Source organism: Bos taurus, chromosome 11 (assembly GCF_002263795.3).
Source record: "Bos taurus isolate L1 Dominette 01449 registration number 42190680 breed Hereford chromosome 11, ARS-UCD2.0, whole genome shotgun sequence".
NCBI lineage: Eukaryota > Metazoa > Chordata > Mammalia > Artiodactyla > Bovidae > Bos > Bos taurus.
Genome location: NC_037338.1, coordinates 27,126,701 through 27,151,765, shown reverse-complemented (window position 1 = coordinate 27,151,765; position 25,065 = coordinate 27,126,701). Strand labels below are relative to the sequence as shown.

The 25,065-nt window shown below is 38.5% G+C and overlaps 1 protein-coding gene across 1 annotated transcript in view; it reads right to left on the bottom strand.

The window, feature by feature from the left end:
- CAMKMT (calmodulin-lysine N-methyltransferase) overlaps nucleotides 1–25,065 on the bottom strand; it is a 427,562-nt gene that overhangs the window by 47,510 nt on the left and 354,987 nt on the right. Inside the window, exons 4-7 of the mRNA NM_001105641.1 lie at nucleotides 15,106–15,166; nucleotides 13,100–13,154; nucleotides 11,981–12,044; nucleotides 3,942–4,008 (exon numbers count right to left, since the gene is read on the bottom strand). Of these exons, the coding sequence (NP_001099111.1) occupies nucleotides 3,942–4,008; nucleotides 11,981–12,044; nucleotides 13,100–13,154; nucleotides 15,106–15,166 (247 nt within the window). The remainder of the gene's footprint in view (nucleotides 1–3,941; nucleotides 4,009–11,980; nucleotides 12,045–13,099; nucleotides 13,155–15,105; nucleotides 15,167–25,065) is intronic.

The window sequence follows — 25,065 nt, the reverse complement described above, 5'->3', positions numbered from 1 at the left end:
AAATTTAGGCTATAAAAGACTTAAAAGTTATTATGAATTCCACAGTTTACTAAAATTAATGGTTTATCAAAGAATAATAAAAAAGTCACAGGTCTAAATTCACTAGCAATTTGCACACAAAGATAAACTCTCTTCTTAAGTAGAAAGTTACTTTTAATATCACAGCAGGGTATATTTAATCAATTTTTAAAAATATTGTAACTGTTAATTACTATTAACTGGAGAATGACGCCATTCACTAATTCTGGAACACCTAGAAATATGCAGACATCAGAAGTTCTGAATGGTTCTTTATTAGACAGTCACAGTTTTGAAGACAGCTTCAGATAAACCTAACAATTGAGAAGCTGTAAATATCCTTGCTCTTTCACCAAACTCTAGCTATATTTAGTGGCATGACTTTCTTTGCTCAAGAGTTATTCGCTATAACTTTGTATTTATGTTCTCACAGGCAGAATACTTTGGGCATATTAGTTAAATTGATAGATGGCTGCATGGATGGACCAGTGAATGAACCATCAAATGACTATATTCAGATCTTTGAGAGGCAATGGCTATATCCTTCACAAATGTGCATCCTACATCTTTTAGCCAGGCCTAAAGCTTCCAGGCTTTTGCAAACATATCTTTCCAGTTGAGCGATCATACTTGTGAGCAACAGTCACACTTGCATTAAAATGGAACAGAGGGAGTAAGAGTTTGGAAGGCAAGAGCATTATTCTAGGCAAGGCTACTGGTGGTTACGACAGCAGGAGTAGATTTACTGTCAAGCTGCTGCTGCTGCTGCTGCTGCTAAGTCACTTCAGTCGTGTCCAACTCTGTGCAACCCCATGGACTGCAGCCTACCAGGCTTCTCCGTCCATGGGATTCTCCAGGCAAGAACACTGGAGCGGGTTGCCATTTCCTTCTCCAATGCATGAAAGTGAAAAGTGAAAGTGAAGTCGCTCAGTTGTGTCTGACTCTTAGCAACCCCACGGACTGCAGCCTCCCAGGCTCCTCCCTCCATGGGATTTTCCAGGCAGAACTACTGGAGTGGGGTGCCATTGCCTTCTCCCACTGTCAAGCTAATGATGCCTAAATATTGAGACCCCCCTCCCCCCCACAGGCCCCTCCCCAGGCCCACAAGGAGCCCTAGTGATGGGTTCATGTGGTCGTTGCTTCTATACAATTTGCCAAAATAAGGTTTAATAGAATTCATCCTCCCAAAGAGGACCCTCAATGTAAGTTTTGGGCCCCACCCCACCTGGGTCTGCCCTGTAGGAAAAGGCTGGTCACAGGAGGAATGCTGGTTCCTGAGACAATTGCAGGGCAGAGGGAACAGGAGCTTGGGGTGCCTGTCAAATTTCTGGATCGCTTTATAGTTCTTTTTTTAAAAACACCAGTTCCTAGGTTCACGGTTCTCATATCACGATTTTCCTTTCTGCTTTTACATCTTCCTTGCAAATGAAGTCACAGGAGACATTCAGCTGTTACAAACTTCATGTCAAGCTTTGAAGTGCTTTTTAATAGCAGAAATATTTGGCTCACGTGTGGGCTTTATAGCTATGGTAAATACCTCTTAGCTATCTGTCGCTACTGTTATTCCACACCTCCAATTTGGAGAAGAAATTCTGCATATGCATTGAGGCACTAAAAAAGAATATTGAACTATATCTTAGCTCTTTTGTGAATGATTTCCTTTTATTTCGTCTCGCATGGAGCTAACGCTTTCATCATATTGTACTGGTTATGGGTGGGAAAGCAGTGGATACAGGGGATGCTGATTATTGCATCCTTGGTTGGCAGTTTCCTCTTAGCTTCTTGAAGGTTAAGTGGTCAAGTAGCTCCTTAATATGAGATCAAGGCATTTCAAAGACTGACTCATTCACTTGCTTTCTGGCAAAGTGCTTTCGTAGACTTTGGACAAAATGCTTACAGTGGTTTAAAAGAGAAGAAACTGACCACAATGAATATGAAATAAAGACAGAAAAAAAAAAATCTCCTCTTCTTGGATGTCCCTGTATGACTACTGCCATATAGACTATATGTCCAGGTACATCTCAGAATCATATATTAGAAATAGTATTTTTTGAGAACACCAAACAGAAACAAAGGCATTTTGGATATAACCTGTGTTGAACAATAACATTTTGCTTCTTTATGTAACTTCATTATTTTATGAAGGGATATAGAAAATACTACTGCACTCCATAAGTTAAACACTTGACATTTTTATTCCACCAAAATGCAACATTTTAGAATTCTAGATATGTTTATTAATTAGTGATTATTAACACCCAGTAAACAACATTATGTCTTGTAAAAACACAATCTCTCTTCACAGCATGATGCTGAAATCTATTATTCCCTGATTCCATATGCTGAAATACACTCAAATGGTCACAAATGACCTTAAGCATTAAATAAATGTAAATGAGGACAACACAGAAAATGTGCTTTTGATTGATAACTAAAAGACCAGGTTGAAAATCACGTCCAAAAATGAAGTCCTCCACAGAAGGGTATGGCAGTCTGCACTGTGAAATAAAAGCTGGCCTAAGAATGAAGAGTACCCAAGTAATAGAGTGCTGTTTTTCTGAACCTACTGGAAACCTACTGGAAACAGAACTGGTTGTTCATTTATTTGAGAAACACAGAGCATACTGCCCCCATGCCATCGGCCTACTGTGAACATTCTAATATCACATTAAAAAAAATAAATATGGACACATTACATTCACCAGCTAATATAAGAGAAAAAAAAGTTATTGCTACTCCATGTCCACATCCCGTATGTTTTACACTTTAATTTTTAAGCATTGTTGCTGTTCACCTGGGCTTCCTAATGGCTCAGTGGTGAAGAATCTACCTGCCAGACAGGAGACATGGGTTCATTCCTTGGGTTGGGAAGATCCCCTGGAGGAGGAAATGGCAACCCTAGTATCAGCACTCTAGTATTGCCTGAGAAATCCCACGGAAAGAGGAATCTGGTGGGCTCCAGTCCATGGGGTCGCAAACGAGTCAGACACCACTTAGCAACTAAATAGCAGCAGCAGCTGTTCACCCACCTTTTCTTTTTCCCCCAAGCTGAGCAGAGTGTGGGGTGGGAAAGCATCCTCAGATGGAGAAAACTCAAAATGTCAAAGAATGACGATTTAACAGTAATTAAAGAATTACTTCAAACTTAAGACTGTTCTCCCAGTAATGTCTGTGGTTAAACACGTAAAAGAAAAATGCACAGATACAGATACTTCTTGTGAAAACTACTAAATGGATATTCATTACTTGAGGGCAAACTTAAAATGTAGCATCATAGTAGCGTTGCTTTGGTTAAGCATAAGCATTTCTCCTAGTTTCGATAAGAAGGAGAAACTTCTGTTTAGGGAATGAATACCTAGACCAGTTTGAAACCATAAAATAGAACAGGGTTTCTCAGTGTTGGTACTATTGACATTTTGAGCCAGAGAATTCTTTGTTGGGTGTGGTGGTGGGATGTCTTGAGCATTGGAGGATGCTTAGTAGCATCTCTGGCCTCCTTCGGCTAGATTCTAGTAGCCACTGTCTTATCCCAATTATAACAGTAAAGAAGTCCCCAGGGGGAAAACTGCCTCCCCCGCCACTTCCCCACCCCCCCAGGTTGAGCACCAGTGAAACAGACCCATTCACAAGGAGGTCCCAGGCTGGGCTTCTCCCAACCTCATAGTGTACTCTCTCAATCCTTAAATCATCCTCAACACAGTGTTTAACATAGCTATCTTTCATTTTTCTCATCTATTATTTGTAGATAATGAAAATGCCTGCCTGCTTCATTACAGATTGTGAGCATTAAATAAGATACTTTTAAAGTGCTTAAGACAGTGCCTGACCCACAGCAAGTGCTTAATAAATGGTTTTAATAATCACCCATAGTACCGAGAAAAGCAGTTTTAACCAGAGTGTTTCAAGACAAAAAGGTATCTTACCAGCTTGATATGTTCCCAGTCTTAAACACACCAGCCTTCTGATTCCTTGCGATGATGTCTCTCACATCTACAGGACACAGTTAAGAAAGCTTCTGCAGTGACTGTCAACCAACTCCCCCCAGTCATACATGGGATCCCCTGGGTGAAAACAGCTTGTAGTGTGTGAGGAAAGAGAAGACCGGTCTAGCACTGACTCTGCAACCAAATGCTGACTTTCCTGCCACAGGCAAGCTCTTTTAATTCCCTGGACTGTAGCTTTATCACCTGTGAAATAGACATTCAGGGAGCACATTGACAAGGCCCAGCGTGATAGGTACTGGTCAAGGGAGATGACTGTACCTTAGGTGCTAGGCCCTGATTGCTCTAAAGAGCTAGAAGCCCCATGGGAAGCCTCTTTCAGTCAGTGAGGAGAGCAATGGCAGTTTTCTGAGACTCTCCAAGTTGAACTATTTCCAATCTCTTAAAGAAATGCCAACAGTGAAAGACTTGGGAGGGGGAAAGTGAAAAGAGAAAGATGGAGAAAAGCTTGGAGACTCTTTGAGTGAAAACTCATTACCAGGACTTCTCTGGAAGTCCAGTGGTTAAGACTTTACCTTCCAATGCAGGGGGTGTGGGTTCAATCCCTGGGTGGAAAGCTAAGATACTACATGCCTTGTGGTCAAAACAACCCAAAAACATAAAACAGAAGCAATATTGTAAACAAATTCAATAAAGACTAAAAATGGGTCTACATAAAAATTTTTTTTTTTAAATATAATTACTGAAGAAGAAAGTCAGTTCAGTGAAAGGCCCTTTGGAGAATTATCTTTACAGACTTCCAGTTTGGCCATTGGCCATCTGCTGGCATGTAAGAACTTGCACAAAAGGAGCCATATTTACTGAAGCCATGCTTTGAGGAGCTGGTCCATTACATCACACTGTGCCAGCGTCATGGAGAAATCATGTCAGGTTTCAACACTGGGAAAAACTGGCCTTCAGATCAACTAGTTTTGCTTCAACTTCTGGACACTAACAATCTTGTAACTGCTCCTCTTTCTCTTTTTGCTCTGGTCCCTGTGCAACTCAGAGTCAAATGGGTGATCTAAGCTGCACAGCCACAGTGCCCCTCCCATGGCTTATCTTTTTTGTACTGGCTCTCTTCCTGCCTTCATGATGTTTGCTTGGCTTTCTACTGTCTAACTGCCCTTGCCTCCTCATTTATTTTATATGGTATAGTCTATGTGTCCCTGTGTTGTTGTTTTCCAGTTCCTCAGTTATTTCTGACTCTCTGTCACCCCATGGACTGTAGCACGCCAGGCTCCTCTGTCTTCCACTGTCTCCTTGAGTTTGCTCAAATTCATGTCCATTGAGTCTGTGATGCCCCTTTAAGAAGCCTCAAAATCCCTATTTTGGAATAAGGCAAGGTTTAAATAAACAAGAAATTAAAAAATTCCAGTGAAGGCTGCAAGCTGAACTAAACTGGGCCCATGGGGAGGGCACCTAGCAGATGAGCGACGTTCCCCTATTGCTCAGAAAAACAGAGTTCCTGAACGCTTGAAGCAAGCGCTGGCCAAGATCTCCCTGCAAGAACAGAGCCACGGGACACTTTAACCTAAATCTCTGCTTGAAACACCAGGCACACCCATTTCTTCTCTGAGTGAATAAGCAGGTACTGTGATAGCGGGAGTGGGTAGGAAAAATCAATTAGGTCTCCTAATGAAGGGCTTTGTTGAGGTTTACAAAAGTGCTATAAAGCAGACTCTTTTTTTTTTTTCTCGGTGAACTTTCCTGTATGCAAATTAAATACCGTTAAATTACATTCATTAAAAAAATAAAAGAGACTAATTTGCCTACTTGTTTTGATTAACTAAAATGACACATCGGCCTACAGTTTTGTCTATTTCAGGAAGAAAGTATTTCAGGAAAGTCTTCTAAATGAAATGTCTTGTAGAAAAGGACAGCTGACATCTTTATTCTGAGAACTAAATTAGTAAAGAGCCAACTGACAACTGGCTTTGATTAAGCTCCCCCACATGATGGCCACACCCTTCTCGGCGTTTCCATGACATCCAAACCACACGCTGTAATGTGCCCGGCACACCTGTAGCGTCGTATGAGTACATGACCAATCTATCAAGCAAAACATATTATTTTGTTAGTGGAGGTATACTTTTTTATGAAATAGTCACAGGGAAGTTAAATTATATAACTCGGAAAACCTATTAATAATTTTTAGTAAACATCTTAACACTATATACTTTTATACAATTTATAAGCCTGTGATTCCAGGTGGTCAGGCTGAAGCAAGCATATGTATTTATATTCTAGAAGCAATTTTTAATGAAAAAATTCACAGCAGTATTTAGGCTGCTTTATTTTTAGAACTGAGAAGGAAATATATTTTGTGGGTTAGGAGGTGTTTTTTATATTAAAACAAGTACCAAGAGGAAAAAAAATGGCAATCATGTACTAAAATATTGCTTTAAAAGATATATCCTGATATTCTGTGCCCCACCTTTTAGTTTAGGTCAGGTTTTCAGGTGGTTCCTCTGGTTGGCGCTGTGTCCAATCATAGATTTTATCATTCTTCTGTGTCAGTTCAGGGTAATAAAGGAAATTCAATCAAATCGAGTCAATCTGTCCAGGACAGTGCTCAACAGCATGGACCAAATCATATTCTCTGAATGCACCCACCTTCTGGAAGACTTCAGTGGGAGGTGCTGGGTGCAAAGAAAGTCTTAATGTGATTTCTGATTAAATAGATAAAAAGCAATCGGCTTCAAGCTCCTCATCTTGGCAAGTGGACTTCTCGACGAGATTCAGGATATATGCTTGTGGCCAAAATAAACCAGGATTCTATAACTAGATTTTCTCTTCAAACAAAGGATAGTTCAAGAGTGAGGCTCCATCTTAATTTTGCTTTATTTGATTTTTATCCTTAAATGTATATATATACATTTAAGGATAAATATATATATATGTATAATAGTTATTTGAACAAATTATATATATTTGTTATATACTAATTAGTATATAACTAATATATAGTTATATATAGTATATAACTAATATATAGTATATATATTATATATATAACTAATACATAATACTATATATTAGTTATATACAGTATATAACTAATATATAGTATATATATAGTATATATATACATTTAAGGATAAAAAATATATATGTATAGTAGTTATTTGAACAAATTATATATGTATGTTATATACTAATTAGTTAAGCTAATTATATATAAATCTTGTTTACAATATTAGCCTCCTCCTACAATTAGTGATTATTATATTTATCAGTAGCTGATACACATTTTGAGAACTGGCATTGTATAAGTATTTTTATAATAATAACACTGTGCTTCACAAAGCATTATTTTCTTGGTTTCTGCTACCTTTAGTTTCGTTGCATGTCAAAGATGAGGGTAGGAAGCAATGAAATTATAAAATAAATCCTGTTCATTTTGATCTCTGGAGAATTTTAAAAATGCTTGATGTGGCAATATTTGCTAATTTAAAGGCTGCAAAATATTCTTGAAGGTGCTTATTACTCATGAATTGAGAGTACCATCTAGAGGTGCTTTGAACTCTGTTAGCAATGTCAACTGTTAAGTTTATAGATGAGAAGTCTTCTCTTCCAGTGCAAGATGATACAAAATCTTTCTAGTTTTCGGTGAAACAGTTTAATGAGCGTGACAGGGAAGCTATGAAGTCAAATGATCCTGACTTCCAGTGCTCATTCTGACACTTAGTAACTATGTAAATTTGGGTAAAATAACTTCTCAGAGCTCCATCTCCGGAATAGGAATAATGTGCTTATTTTATAGGCTCACTGGAATACCACATAGTAGGTGCCTGACACATAGCAGGTGCCTAAATCATGTCAATTTATTATCTTTTTCAATAATTCAGGCAAAAGCTCTGGAGGGATGAGAGGCTGAGGAGGGTAACTAGAGTGAGGCTTTGGCAGGTAAGCTTTATTTTCTTTCTCTGTTGCTCAAAACTAATTATATGAACATTTTAACTGTAGGATTTAAATAACTGGAAAGAATCAAAGAACTTCTGCCCTGTAGATTTTCAGTGTCTTTCAAATGTATAAATGTTCTCTAGCCAAAGTATACTCAGTTCCTCCAAGAACAGAGCTTGGTCTGTCTTGTTCACTGCTATATCTTTAGCACTTGAAATGTCATGCAGTTAATAGTGGCTTAATTCATTTAGTTAATTAATTAGCTTCATTTGTTAGTTACTTTCAATTTAATTTTCAAAGCTATTTGTTGAGCTCCTACCCAACGTGAGGCACAGAGGAGTGCACTTTGGACCTATCTAGTATATAGAAGAAGAGCTGACCCTGATATTGGAGGAACGGGCCTGGGCCCAGGATGAGAGGCTGGATGATTCCTCAACCATCCACAGGCTGCACAGTCCACATGAAGCTTAATTTATTAATTATTCAAGTCAGGGAGTCTGTTAAATAAAATAATATTGTAAGCCAGGGGTATCTCCTTTAAAATGCACAGGAGATTTATTCATTTTTGGAGAATCCTAAGCTCAAGATCATGATCTAGACTGTGCATACTGTGGGGATAAGATGCTTGGGTTAGGAGCGTGAGGCAGAATTGTCAAGCATTGCCATAGTTGGCAGATAACCTGCCTGATGTTCACTAAGGATGTGTCAAGGCAGGGTCCTTTTGTTGGGCAAATTAGTGAGGGTACCAGAGAGGGTTGCTCATCTGAGGTGTTGTACTTCTGTTCATTATAATTCGGAAAGGTCTTAGCATCAATAATAACTCAGTATACCATTTCTCTTCCCTATTCTTATGTCATTGTCAAACCAACTACAGACTTTATTGAGTATCTTGTGGCACTTGGAGGTTTCTTTCTTTATTACACTAAAAGGGCTGTGCCAAAGGAAAGAGAACACAGTTCATATGATTTCAGGATAATTTGAAAACTGGATGAACCAAATGATCTCATTTCCAATTTAGCCTTTGTTTTCCCCTTTGGGTACAGATAAGATGGCATCTGAAGGGAGAGGCAGCTCTCAGTTAGGGAGGCTATGGGTTAAACCCAGTAATGCAGTTTAAGGATCAAGGAGAACCTCAGGGACATCTAACGATGAGTATGAGAAAATATTTAGGACTTATGACATTCCCTTATCCCTCAAGTCTTAATCTCTTTTCAGATATCTCCGCTTATAAATTTCAAATCCACATCTAGCTTTCCAGGTTCAAGGTAGAGAGCTCTAGAAGACATAGCCAAATCCATTTGATATGTTTTAGGGAGACAATAAATAAGCTTGCAACTGGTTGATATGCTTCTATGATATAAAGATTCAGAATGTCTCCATTCATTGCCTCATGTATTAAAAAAATAGAAATAACAGATGATAAATAGGAAATATCAGAAAATGCTGTTTTTTTAAGGTTAAAAATCAGACTCTTAGAAGCTTAAGAGACTAGGAAGTAAGGTTCAGTTGCATTCATTCAATTCAGATCCAAGAAAAACAAAAATAATTTTTTAAATAATGAGAATAATATACAGGCCAATACTCAGATGTGATGTGCGACTGCCAGGTCGATTTTCAATTACATTTCACTGATGTATTCATTTGTTTCTTAATGTGCTCATCTTGCCCATTAAGAATAATTAGCAGCTTTGCTTAGAGATTTTCTGGCTTCTGGCAATGTTTCTCCCTCTTTTTTTTGTTGACATCCACTTTTACTTTTTAGAAAGTAATTTTTGGATAATATCCTACAACTGCTATATAATTTAGGCTTCCTAAAATTTTAAAAGAAAGATGTAAACAGTAATTTTTAAATGAGTTTGTTTCAATCTATATGCATCAACAGTATGTGATTCAGTGAATTCGTTTTTCTCATAGAAAGTGGGCACAAAGATAGAAAAAAAAAAAAAAAAACTTCATTCATATTAACCTCACTCAGTAAAACAGCTTACCATGAATGCCAGTTGTAAGCTCTGTTAGTAAATCAAGAATAACATTAGTATTAAAAGCAGGAAAAACATGTTGCCAAATTTTAAGGCTTTAAGCATGCTTTTTTCCTCTTAATTAAAAAAAAAAAAATTAGATCTGGTTACAACAGAAAAAGGCACACAAACATAGAACAACATGATAAAAACTGAACTCTGCCAGGGAAGTCCTAAGAGATGAAATAAAACACGCTACCAGTTTTGGTCTGCATCCTGAAAGGACCTACTTTATCTACATTGTAAAGTTCTTCCCCTCCTGCCCTTTGGCACCCCGATATATTAAACCCATTGTAAAACCCAGCACAATAAAGCACTCTCAGGGCTGAGCTTCTGAGGACCAAATGTTAAAAATCCATTTTCTTGGGAGGGGGCTGTACCAATCATTTCTTTGAAAGGCCGGCAGAGTGAATACAGAATTGAGATTTCCTCTCTGATTTCAAGAGCTGGCATGGCATCTTTGCTGTTTAAAGCAAAGGTGCATTAATTAATGACAATAGCATGGCTTCCCTTCTTTGGAAGCTCTGTAGTTTAGCTCAACAGTAATTTTAGTACAATTAAATTTACATACTGACCACAGATGCTTCCCATAGTTTGATAAAAGTTCTAATCGGTTTCCAATGTTATTGAATAAGATACCTGCTGATTTGAGGTTGCTGGGCCCAATCTGGAAGTTTCTGTGGTGAAAATGACCTCCTCTTCCCCAATAATCCTGCTTTTTCTTCCCCCAAAAAACATCCATTGGGGCTGAGCTAGCATACCTGACTTCCTGTTGCTTTCTGTGTTCCCTGACATGTGGAGGAGGAGCAGAGTGAAATGATACAGTGCAGGGAAGAACTCAGAATAAAGCACAGTGAATGAAGCAACATCGCTCATCTTCAGGAATATTTTAGGAAACTTGCGACAGTCTGAAGATCATGATTAAAATCCTGCATTTTAAAAAAGGAAGCACCTTTTGTGATCTCTTTCCCTTGTGTGAAAGGCCAAGATTGTGATTGGCTGTTTTTCCTTCCTGGTTTTTTTTTTTTTTTTAAAGTCTGCCAGGCAATTAGCTGGGTGGGGCTCTGTAGAGCATACAAGTGCGGCTGAACAATATTAGCTTCTGGGCTTCTGGTACCTCCTTCCTCCTGTGTGAAGAGGCTGATAGAGCGGCTGCAAATTTTATTTTAAAAAAATCATATAGCAGAGGTAGAAAAAGAAAATTCAAAAATAAACTCTAGGTAAGATGCTTACCTCTTACAAAAATCAACACTGCTTTGGCATTTTAGGGGCCTAAAATTCAAATAAGTAGATTGCCTCTTTCGTAATGTAAATAGAAAGCACACCAAAAAATCCAGAGCAAATATATCCTCCACCTTTCCTCTCAATTTCTAAAGGCTGTTAACTGCCCCTGAACAAATCAGCTCGATTGCTAAAGTAGCCACAAATTATGCTTGCTTTTTTAGTTACAGTTCAATTTTCATGAACTCTGTGTACATATTAGTAAAGCATAATCTAATATAATGGGGTTTGAATTGTAATAGCATAGCAGAAAAAAAAAGAGATAGCTTTTATGATCCTAAATAAAAGGAAATAATGAAAAACTGATAGCTGTTTCCAGTGGGGAGATCCAGGGGACTCCTCAGGAATTAGAGTAGGTACACAAATCCATGGTCTACACAGAAGAAAGGTAATAATGGAACATGAAGCCGAAAGTTAATTTTTGCAAGCAACAGCCGATATAATAAATGTTAAATCATTTATTTTATCCTGGCAAATTTCAATAAAAATAAAAGGACAAGAGTGCTTGAAAATTATTATGAAACAACTGTTCGTATTGCTTTGAGTGGTCCACAAATCATAAGCTCCTTTAATAAGTATAAAAATCCACCGAAATTAAAAAAAAAATAGTCGTATGCAATGAATGTCATATATTTCTACTTTTTCTTAATTACTTATCATGTGTATCGGGGGAACTCTCTTTTAATACCCCATGCTGTCTTTCTTTATATCAATTGTTACTCAGCCGAGGAAAAGGAATGAGCACAACAAGCCCGTTTTCTATCTGAATAAGGATACTTCTGATGGCCTTTTCATTCCCATCAGTTAACAGAACTTCTTTGACATCTGCAGAAATAGCAACCTGAAAAAAAAAAAAGGGGGAGCACAGCAAACAATGAGCAAATATGCTTGTCTGTGTGGAAGTGAAGACAGGAGTGACAAGCCTTCAGTATCATGCTTCCTCACCTATTTCTCTGTAACAATCTTCAATCTTTTTTCATTTTATGTCTGCATTATTTTAATCATTCAATCAAATCAGTCAATACTTTTATCATTCCATTTGCGGGAGCCTCTATCTTGCTATCATTCTGTTCGGTAATTGCATTGTGACAGCGGATGATGGTATTCTGAGAGGCTTTCATTTGTGGGCTTCTGTTTATCTAGTAGAGCCATCATACAAGGCTGTCACTCTGCCTTTCAGCTTGCTTCTGTCTGACTGCCTGATGCCCTTCATATAACTTTGCATTGCAGGCAGATGGCTTTGTGAGGGTAATTTTTTTGTGAGCTTTGACATGCTCGCACATTGGGCTGTAACCCTGACACATTGTGTAAGAGCGACAGGTTTGTCAAATGCCAATCAGTGTAACAATATGCTTTTATTTGTAGAGACATAAAAACTTGTCTAATGCACTGTGCTGCTACATAATATCTCCTGAATACATGACTCAGAACCCAGAGAATGGGGAACGACGTTCCTGAATGGCCAATCTAATTCAAAAGAATCTAATTACTGAGCGCTCTGGATCATGTTTGTTGGTGTAATAATGCAGGCAAAACATTAGCAGCTATATCATGGTGCTCCAACTGTGATTTGCCGGGCTATTCCTGTATCTTAGCAAATGGGACTATAATCTGAAAAAAAAAATGCTTTTGCTATGGCGAAGAAAGACTGCGCGAGGCCTGGAATGTCACAACAAGCGATATTGACTACACTGAGGTAAAATGTTTCTGCTCATCGAGGCAACCATAAAATCAATATGATCCGAAAGTAAGTCAATCTAGAAGGTCTCTCAAGACCCGGCAGCTTGACCGCAGCTGATGCTGTTGACGGTTCTCTGACCCAGCAGTTGGAGGCCCTGGAACATTTTTCCTTTTGTTCCTCTCTCTGAATGGGATTGGAATTGAGAAAAGACCTACCATGAGCCCAGCCAAGCATGTCATGCCACCCCCTAGCTCACACACAGCAAGGTCCCTGAAAGAGAGAAAAGAAATGGTAGAACCCATACAAATGAGATGAAAATGGGCAGAGAGATATATATGTTACAAGAACAAATTGCCATCTGCAGTAAGAACGGCGCTACCAGGAAGTTGTAGAGACATGACGAGGCTACCTCATGTCGTTTTGCGTTTTAAAAATAATTATGAAATAGAAAAGTCACAAAGCAGGCAAACCAGTGGGGGTTCCCTCATTAGTGTTCACTGCAACATTACCACCGCTGAGCTGAAAAATCTGAGAAGGTTCCCTTTTTTTCCCCTGTCAATGGCGCTGTCTTTTAGAACTAAACTAGCTAGAGTAGCGAAAGATAATTGTTAGGAAAGGATAACACTGTTAATCCACATTCATTCCTTCAAAAACAGTTAGACAAGTAAATGAAGAATATATGTGAGTGTGTATATACCTATATTATAGTGAAAGACACACACAACACACACACACAAATACATGCAATCTTGAATTAAAAAAAAAAAACAACTAAAACAGCAGTATTTTGGAGAGCTGAACAGCCCCCATAAAGAACAATTACACAAGGAACATTTAGCAATTAACACTTAAATAACAATAGACCCCAACACAACACAGTGAATAAACAATGCGGGGACATAATATGGTTAAGCCAGCAAACCCAGGCTCAAGGAATGACTGGGCTCTGACTTGACCGCTCCTAAGCAAAGCAGCTCAGAGTTAAAGCTGACAGTCTGGGGTGGCACTCTGCACTTACCTTCCTCTTTGTGCCTAAATATCAGCCCTCAACATGTGACATTCCTGCTCTGGCCCACTGCTTGCTGATTGGAGCTCCAGGCAAGCTTAAGCACAGTGAGATGAGCAAATGCCAGACTTCTAGGGCAGCTCTGAAGCTCAGTTCAACACTTCCCTGTTCTTACTTTATATGCTTATACTCTTAAGAGATTGTCTCTTCTTCCCAATTTGGGAAGTTTATTTCCTCAGCAAGAGGGGGAAAAAAAAAGAGAGAGAGAATCAAGGGAGGGAGAGGTGAGAATAGAGGGAAAAGAAGCAGCAGCCAAGCCAGGACATTCGTATTCTGAAATACACATAATGAGTATTTAGTTATTCAAAGCAATTAGAAACTGTTTGGTAAATATGGACCCACAGAGCTTCAAAAACTACATATTATTGACCCAGTCTTGTAAATACATATTGTTACAACACATACCCGATCTTGTAAGGATATATTGTTAAAACGATCACTAATGGCTTGTCTGGAATCATAATGGACTATTAAGGAAGCATATATTGGATGACTTTTATAAAATGAGAATGGAAATGAAAAAACCCATATTTTCTGAGTCTATCAAACATCTTCAGCATTTTTTTTTAAAAGGAGTTTTTTCTTTTTTTGTAATCCCATCCATGGTTTAATCTATAATGCACATTCACAGTTGAAAACATTCTTGTTCATAGCATGAATCTGTAATAGTAATTTATATTTTACAAGTACATATTGTTAGATATGTAAAATACCTTGAAAATAAGGGATGGGATGGCATTTTTAAATAATAGCTGTGGGGTATTTATTTATCAAATATTCCATAGTGACTTTCCTAGCAGAACTTTATAGAATGTCTTTTTTTTTTTTTGACCTTTACAATCAGTAAGGATTGATTGGAGCTTCACTTTCGTTTCCCCAAAATCAAAGCGAAATAAAATGCCTTGAGTGGAAATCAAAAGCCTTTGACACATAGCAAAAAGCTTGCTGTGCAATATTAGTACCCAAAGGCGATTCAGATTTCTTTTTCAGAAGCAACATGTTTTCACCATGACCTTCCCCCTCCTTTCCTTCCTTTCTTTCTTTCTTATATATACTTTTAACAGTTTAATTTGAAGAATGTAATCATGGTGATCGTTAACATGTAGATACAGTACCTATAGTGGGCTAAACAAATTTTTAAGTGCAGCTTTGTACCTGAATATACCACTGTGCTTGAGGCAGTAGTAAGCCAAGACTTCTTCAGCCGGCCAGATGCCTAGAAAACACAAGAGGATATAGACTTTTTGATAACAGAAGTTTCTTCTGTAAAAACTCTCTGCAGTCATGCTCTTAAGAAATGCCTTTTAAAAAATAATGTTCAGTATAAGTGATTTCAACTTGAATCAAACTTACCGTAATTATTACTAGTAACGTCATATCACATGCATTTCTTTTCTTCTGGATTATAGCTTTTCCCCCAGGAAAATATCCTAAATAATTTTTACTAGATTTCAATCACAACAAAACAGCAAAAACAATAACAGCCAAAATTATAAACATCCAAAGTTAAATTTTGAATGGTATTTCAGGTAGATCTTACTTTTATACACATGAATCTTCATTTTGGCCAATTCATTAGGATCACGAAGACCTACTGTATATGTAGCTCATACTCACTTCAAAATCACTTCCAGGAGCAAATAAAACCACTGAGGTTATTATACCTTTCTTGTCTGACTCCATACTTATGTTTTTCATATACATAATTATTTCCTTTCTTCAACTAAAATCCAACTGGAGTATAAAATTGAGAAACCTAAGTTTCACCAACTTTGTACATCTTTCAATTTAACAATAATCCTACTCATTAAATTCTGTGGAAGAGCATTTCCTAAAATCATCATCTGTAAATCATTTATTTAGAAGACAATAGTTTTTCATGGATGAACATGAATTGCTTAAAGAGAAGACAGATGTGCTCTTAATTTTTTTCTTTATACTTTTAGTATTTCAGAGAAGATGAGGTCAAAGAAATGGTAAGTAAAATGCTAAGAGAATCAATGGATATACATATATTAATAAACAGCAAAGAAACAACTCTATAGAACATTTGTTGCAGAAAAGTCCAATCACCTGTCCTTACTAGCTCAGTCTCCCTGGCGTTTCTGGTAGAAATGACAGTTTGGGGGAGAAACAAAATAAACCAGCATGAAGTGTCTGGAGTTATATTTGGTAGAAGTCAGAGAGGCAGTGGAGTGTAGCAGTTACAACTACAGGTACTTAGGAACCAAACTCAGGTGGGCTCCAACCTCAGCATTGCCTTTCCTAGTTAGGTGACCTTAGATAGGTTACTTAACCTCTCTGTTCCTCAGTGTCCTTATCTGTAAAATAATATTATTGCAATATCAACCTCACAGGATTGCTGTGAGGATTAAACGAGTTAAGTATATGAAATGTATTTAAAACAATTCCTAACTCATAACAAGCTCAAAGAAAAAGAGAATTGTTAATGTTATTCTCCTGCAAAGAGGGATAAAAGAGTCAAAGAGAGTGTGAACCTCAAACAACTATCCTAATAATCAGAACACATGGAGAAATTTTTCAACCTGATCCTAATCATTAGCTTTGGCACTACCCCAAAGTCCTAATACCTGGCATACAGAAAGAACTCTATAAAGATTAAAACACATTATAAAATTCTCTGAAGGAAGAGCCCAAGACAGTTTTCTACATCAAGTGAATATAATCACCACAATGATGAATTTCTTTATGCCTTTAGTAGATGGTTTTGAGGATTTAAAAAATAATGATAGGGGAAGAATATTTAACTAAAGTTCAAGCCTTGATTAAGAACAAAAATGTGATTTCTAAAACACGTAGTCTTTTAAAACAGTTTTATAATTTTTTCTTAAAAATTATAGAGGTTGATTTTTAACTAAATTAGATATGAGAAGTTCAAAGAATAAAGTTTAAAAATCACCTAAAATTCCACCACTAGTATATAATCCCTGTTAACATTTTGGACACTATTCCAAAAAAATCTCTCTAGGCATAAAGACATTTTATACAGGTGGGATCTTCTCAGGGAGGTATTCAGTAATCTCATTTTGCCCCACTCAGTATGTGATGGATAGATTGCCATGACAATAAAAATACACTGTACCTGCATCATTTTTAATGACTGCCTAAATATTTTATGTTTGCATCATAGTTTATTTATCCAGTTTCCTTTTGATAGACATTTCAGTTAATTTCTAAGTTTTTGATATTATGATATTATAAACAGTGGTATAATAAAGACACATTTTTCCCCCAACATATAATTTTTTTCTTCTTAAGTCAAATACCCAGAAATGGAAAATCTGTTCAAAAGTCAAGTACATCTCACATTCTGATATATCAAACTGCCCCTCCAAAAACTGTACCAAGCTACAACTCTAATAAGAGTGTTTATTTCCTCAAAACCTTGACAGGACAGGGATTTTAATTTTTGCTTATTTGTTAAACTTTTAGGTTATCTCAGTACAGATCAAACCACAATGAAATAGCACTTCACCCCCTTCTAGGATGGCTATATTGAAAAAGTCAGACAATAATAAGTGTTGGTGAGGTTGTGGGGAAATGATGTAAAATGGTTCAGCCATTTTGGAAAACAGTCTAGCAGTGTATCAAAAAGTTAAATGTAGAGTTACTAAATAACCCAGCAATTCTACTCCTAGGGATATATCCAAGGGAAAAGAAAAAAAATGTCCACACAAGAATTTGTACACAGAAGTTCACAGCAGCATTATTCATAACAGCTAAAAAGTGGAAATGACCCAAATGTCTATCAACTAATGAATGGCTACATAAAATGTGGTATATCCATGTAATAGACAATTATTTGGCAATATAAGGAAATAAAGTGCTGATTCATGTTACAACATGGATAGAACATGAACATTATCATGCTAAGAGAAAGAAGCCAAGACACAAAGGACTACATATTTTATTTTTCCATTTATGTTAAATGTCCAGAATAAATGAGGGGTGATTGCTAATGAGTACGAGATTTCTTCTAGATGTGATGAAGGGGAAAGTTGGTGATGCGATCCATTTGATGTATGTAACCAGCTTTTCGTCATCTGTGAAGTAGCTAGTTTAGACTTATTTTATTAATTTTTAAAGATTTATTTATTTATTTTATTTTTGGGCTAGAGTGGGTCTTTGGTGCTGCACCTGGGTTTTCTCTAGTTGCAGTGAGCAGGGGCCACTCTTCGTTGCAGTGTGTGGGCTTCTCACTGTGGTGACTTCTCTTGTTGTGGAGTCCAGGCTCCAGGCAAGAGAGGGCTTCGGTAGTTGCAGCGCTTGGGCTCCGCAGTTGCGGCTGGTAGGCTCTAGATCGCGGGCTCAGTAGTTGTGGGGCAAGGGCTTAGTTGCTCTGTGGCATGTGGGGTCTTCCCAGAGCAGGGATTGCAACTATGTCCCCTGCAGATTCTTAACCACTGGACCACCAGGGAAGCCCTAGAATTACCTTAAATGTCAAGGTTTGTGGTTAATTTAGAAAGAAACACAATCGTTATTAACCTAAAGCCTGAACAAATTCTAAAATTAACTGTCTAGATATTAAGAGACATGAGCCTTTAGCCAAACATGGGTCTTTCTAGATCACTTCCATTCTAGAGCTTTTTGCTTTCCCACGGTTTGTGTTAGAAACAAGTCCTGGGACTCTGACACACAGTGGCCAAGGGGCAACACTGCTGACTCCTCTTCTGACTCTAACAGCTTGTACTTGCCCCATGATGACAACACACCTAGCTCTTGGAGCAGAGACATGGCTCTTCTGTGATCTGCTGACGTCTGGAAAGTAAGCAGCAGCTCTCTTTACCTTCCCCTAAGTAAGTGATCGTGTCTGTCATGCAGGAGTCACAAGCAAGGCCTCTCTCAAACCTGAGACTCAAATGGAGAGGCCAGCACATCCTTAGCTAGACCACTGACTCTTCTGGAAGAAGAAACCCACCAGTGGATGTTACTAAAATGAAAAGCTGCTCATGCTGGAATGGGTAGGTAAACCTCTTGGACTGTTTTCAGTGTTTATGCTCTGTCTCCTTTTACTTAAGCATTTCTGCTTTGTCTTGAACTCAGAGTGGAAATCCATAAGAAGATAAGAATGCTCTATAAATATTTATTGGGCATCTACTATATTTCAGGCCCTGTGGATCAGCAGGGAGTGATACAGCATGGTCATTGGAGATTCGGTCTCATTAGGGAAGAAAACTATTAGACAAACAATAACACAAATAATGTGCCTAATTATAAATACTGTGTAGAAAAAATAGAGAGTGCTTCTGAGAACCAATCACAGGGGACTTAAGCTGGTTGGAGGGGAGGCTGGGAGGAGTCCATCAGGGGACACTTCTTTGTAGAAACAGTAAGCAGGCTGAGACCCAGAGGATGAACAGACAAGAAAAGGAGGAAGAGGGGCCAGAGCTGGAGGGGATGGTCCACAGAAAGGGAGCATCATGAAATAAAGCTTTGAAGAGAAGAGTTTGATGTTCCAGGAATGGAAACGGTCCAGGAAGCTGGAGAATAAGTGAGAAAGGAAGAGGCAGGACAAGACGAGCCTGAAGGGGGTGCTCAGGGGCCAGATTTCATAGGCCCAAAGGCCATGTTAAGAATTTTAATCGTGGGCTTCCCTGGTGGCTGGCTCAGTGGTGGGGAATCTGCCTGCCAGTGCAGGAGACATGGGTTCAATCCCTGGTCCAGGAAGATGCCACATGTCATGAAGCAGCTGAGCCTGTGTGCCACAACTACGGAGCCTGTGCTCTAGAGTCCGGGAGTTGCAACTACGGAAGCCTACGAGCCCTAGAGCCCACAATAAGAGAAGCCACTGCAACGAGAAACCTGTGTATCGCAACTAGAGAGTAGCCCCCGCTTGCCGCAACTAGAGAAAAGTCTTGTGTAGCAACAAAGATCCAGCACAGTCAAGAGAGTGAATAAATGAATAAATTTGTTTAAAAACTCCTCTAAAAAAGAATTTTAAATTGCACCTTAAAGTAAATGATACATTTTAAGTGGCAAAGTAGTATATAGTCAGATTCACATTTTAGATCATTCTGACTGCTCTGAAGAAAACAGACTGAAAAGGGGCAAGAGGAGGTGAGGGTAATTGGGTAGGAGGCTACTGCAATCACCTAGGTCAGTGCTGATGGTGGCTTGGGTGATGGTTAGTGGAGATGAAGAAAAGTGGAAAGATTTGAGCTATATTTAGAAGGTATACTGACAAACTATTAGTTAATTAGATGAAGGGGGTGGTAAGAGAGAGGGAAGTTTCAAGTGTGACTTAAGTTTATGGCTTGAAGAAGTGGGCTGATGATGTATACCAGATACGTATAGGATTTTCCTTCAGTTTATATGAGCTCCTCCTCAGGCTGCATTCATGGTACAAAAACACAGCTGGGGGTCTGGGGTCTGATTCTGGGTCTACCACTAACAATCTATATGGTACTGGGAAGTTATGTAGCATTTCTGAGCATTAGTATGCTCATTCATAAAATACTAGGCTTGGGTAAGATTATGCGAGGGAGGGGGATTCAAGCTATAAAAAGCTACAATAAAGAATCTTATTTCATGCTCTGGTGTTAAACAGAGTTCAGCTTGAATACTGGCTCTTACTGGCTGTGTGACCTTGGGCAAGTACCTAAACTTTTTAACTCTCATTCATTCAACAATTCTTAGCAGTCAGGCTTCCCGGATGTCTCTGCAGGTAAAGAATCCACCTGCAATACAGGAGATACAGGAGACATGGGTTCGATTCCCGGGTCAGGAAGATCTGCTGGAGGAGGAAATGGCAACCCACTCCAGTATTCTTGCCTGAAAAATCCCATGGACAGAGGAGCCTGGAGGGTTACAGTCTAAAGGGTTGCAAAGAGTCAGACACGACTGAGTGACTAAGCAAGGCCGATTCTAGGAGGTGGAGAGATAGCAGTGATTAAAATAAAGTCCTTGACCAAATAGCTTTAATAGAGGCAATAAACAAAGTAGTTCTAGATAGTAATAAATGTTGTGAAAAAAATAAAACATTAATGAAATAGAAAATAACTATAGGGGTCGGGGCATTGCCACTTTAGACAACATTGTTGGGTAATTTCTCATTTGTGAAGTACAAGCAAAAACAGTACCTCTTCATACCATTGTTGTGAGGAATAAGTGAGATAATGCCTGTAAGGCACTTAGAACAATGCCTGGGAGATAATAATTTTAAAAATAATGTTAGCTATTGTTTTTGCTGCTCTTGCCTTTGTTATTATTTTGACATTTGTCTATCCAGGCAATTTTATCAATCTTGATTATATGTTTATGATACTTTCAGGGAGATTATTATTCCTAATGGACAACCCACAAAAACAAACCAAAACTGAACTCTGGAAATATTTGTCCCAGCTAAGGGAACTTTGAAAATCAATCATAAGTAAGAATACCATATATATATATAGAGAGAGAGAATATTATATTTATATATATATATATATACACACACACACACACACACACACACCATATATATATATATATAGAGAGAGAGAGAGAGAGAGAGAGAGAGAGACAATACTTGTCCTTCTGCTCTGGCCCATTAACAAACTTGCTCTGAACAGTAATTATGAAGCACAAGCCTGCCTGTGTGTGTGGAGTCAGATCATGGAGAATTCGAGTACATCTGGGTGAAATGGAACGTCCAGTGTAGCCCTGTACAGTGAGTGGGTGGAAGCTTGCTCTGTGATGTTCTAATGTTTGTTGAATGCTGACTGCTGGCCAGGCACAAGGTAGATGAGAAAACAGAGATACTGAGAGGTTAAGAAATCTTCCCCCAAATTAGGCAGATATTTTGTCATTGAGTTGGAATTTGAATCCGGTAATCTGATTCTAAAGCCGTTATTCTTAACCTCTGTGCTATGCTGCCTTTCACTAGATTGCAAAATCAAGGGCCAAATGAATTGTTTTGCAGTTTTCTTCTGTTCCAGGGAAGCCAACTGATATAGATAATGAGCATGTGGAAGTGAAAGGACACAAAAAATTGCCCAGGTATTTCAACAATATATTCTTCTAGGACTACAAACTGGGTTGGTTTATGGGTGTGATTTTATGAGCAATGCATTAAATTTTAAAACTTAAATTTTAATTCAGATACCTATTAATTTGATGATTATGAAATAAGGGAAAGCTGAAAGGAGCCCCAGCTCCAGCATGAATCTGAAGCAGGGAGAGGAAAAGAGTCTTTGGCGCTCATTCCCCAGACCTCAGCCTTCAGTCTGATGGTCAGTTTTAGAGCAGATGCTGCGAAATCAACTAAGTGACAGACGAGAAATGGAGACAGGACCAGGACGACGCTGAAGCACCTCTGAGAAAAAGGAATACGCTGCAGCTGCAGCCACAGCCACGGTTCCAGTGGTTCAGACAGTAAAGAACTTGGAAGACAGCTCTGAGGCTTATTAGCTTGGCGACCTTAGCAAGTCACTTAAGCTCTTCTTGCATCACCTCCTTATCTGGTAGTAATAATACCGTCTACACTGTAAGTAGAGATGAAAGTGTAATAGGGAAGAACAAATCTGACTCCAAATTGGATCTGTTTCTTTTACTTTAATCTTTGTATTTTATTGCTTTTGCTACAAGTTAAAAATGTTGCCTATAGCCTGAAATAAACAGGATAACCTATCTTCAAGGCTCTGATTTTTAAAAATATAACTCTTCCCATTCATATAGAAATAAAAAATTGCAGAGAAAAACATTTGTCCTGTTGGAGGTTTACAGGAACATGATGACCTCACCTACCTGGACAGCTGCAAGAACAAAGGATTTAGACACCAAGAAGCTTGCAACAACCAACCGCACCTCCTCCCCTTTTAGTATAAAGGAAGACTGAATTCTAACTCAAGATGGTTCTTTGGGATACGAGTTCACCATCTTCTCTGGCTGCTTGTTAGCTTTCTAAATAAAGTTGCAATTCCTTGCCCCAACAACTTGTCTCTCAAATTATTGGCCTATTGTGTGACCAGCAGTAGGAGCTTGGATTTTGGTAACATGAAGATTGAATGAACTATAAGAGTACCAAGTAAGTGCAATTAGTGTTTGTTGCTGCTGTTGTTAGTATCACTTTTTTTTTTTTTTAGTATCACTTTTTGAACACTTACTACCGGGCAAACACTGAGCTGTGTACTTTATATGTATTATCTCATTTAATACTTAAATCAACCTTATAAGATATGTACCGTCATTATGACCAGCTAAGGGGCACATTAAGGTACACCAAAGCACAGAAAGTTTAAATGGCATAGTAAGGATTTGAGCCCACCTACTCAGTTTCTAAAGTCCACTCTTTTAATCACTACACTAATTGCCTCAACCCTGGTGACTGGCTCAGCAATCAAAAGAACTAGTTTCTAGTTCTCATGGCTCAGTTAACAACTAATTTGGGGACCCTGGACAAATCACATTTGGGCTCTGTTGTTCAGACGCTTAGTCGTGTCTGGCTCTTTGAGACCCCATAGACTGTAGCGTGCCAGGCCTTCCTGTCCTTCACCATCTCCTGGAGCTTGCTCAAACTCATGTCCATTTAGTCAGCGATGCCATCCAACCATCTTATCCTCTGTCATCTCCTTCTCTTCCTGCCTTCAGTCTTTCCCAGCATCAGGGTCTTTTCTAATGAGTCAGCTCTTCACATCAGGTGGCCAAAGTATTGGCGCTTCAGCATCAGTCCTTTCAATGAATATTCAGGGCTGTAGTTTCAAGAATGAATTGGAAGGGTCTGGGACTTTCTTAGTGGTCCAGTTAAGAGTCCACCTTCCAATGCAAGGGACACAGGTTAGATCCCTGGTCAGGGAACTAAGATCTCACATGCTGTGGTGCAACAAGCCCACACACCGTAACTAGAGAGCCCATGTGCTGCAACTCAAGAAGCCTGTGCACTGCAATGACGACCCAGTGCAGCCAAAAAATAAAATAACTGTTTTAAAAAAAGGAATAAATTGGAAGAGTCAAATTGATTTTGAGGACTCTTCCATCTTTAAACCCAATAGCTATAGATCATGGCATTTGTGCATTTCCAAACGAAAGCTCTAAAATTGTCAGTGAGCTTTAGTTTACAACATTTTAGGTTGAAGTTGGGCTGGTTAAAATGTTTTATTTGTACTATACTCCAAGAAAGGATTCAAAGGATTTTAGAAAGCATTCAAAATCATCTTAGAGATCAAGTCTTCACCACACTTCCACTTTTACTGAATTAGAACTGCCTTTGTTAATTAAAGAAAAGAACTACTCTACATCTATATATTCTAGTTGTGATAGCTTTTTATTTACTTAATCCAGCATATAAATAACAGGCAACTTTCTCAAGTCCAACTTTTCCTTTTCCAGTACAGAGCATTGTTCTCAGATATATGCTGTGTTTTTCCCTCAAACATATTTCCTTTTCCTCAGAATAACTATCTTTTGGGCAGAAAAACTTCTCCTGAGGTCTCAAAGCACAGGTAGAAGAACATCTCCCAGTAGGAGCTCTCTAGGTGAGTAAATGCTACATCTCCATTGGTCAGAGAGGATGTCAGAAAGTGAGAACAGTCATTTCTGGAAAGGTAGACCCAGAAAATCAGACCAGAGAGCTCCTACCAGCAGGGAAACACCCCCTGGGCTCTCCTTGAAAGAGCACATCCTTCTCACAGACCAAAAAAGAAAAGAGAGAAAACTTTCATCGCCAGTTTTACTCCAAGTAACATCCTTCCCCAAGAAGCTCAGGGTCCTCAGGGTGGAATCACCCTTTTAAAAATAGGAATGTGTTGTGTCTCAGACCATCATGTAAGAGCTGTAATGTGTCAAATAGAGTGGCGCGAAGAGGAAAGTATTAGAAATAATTTTTAGTGCTCCTTATCTTAGGTATCTAACCACTTCACCCACACAGACACAGCCTTGTTACGTGGCACACTAAAGGCGAGTAAGGAGGGTGTGGTCCTTCCTGAGTTACCTATGATCTGTGACTCTGATTTCTATAGTAGCTTCCTGCTTTCTTGGGTCCAGCTTTATCTCACTTCTCAGTAAACACTGTGACTGAATTCCAAACAAATTGAAAGCCTTGTGTTCCAAGTGGAGTGCATGTTCTGTGCATTTATGAAAGTGCCCCCTGGAGAGAAAATGGTATTTAGGAGATGT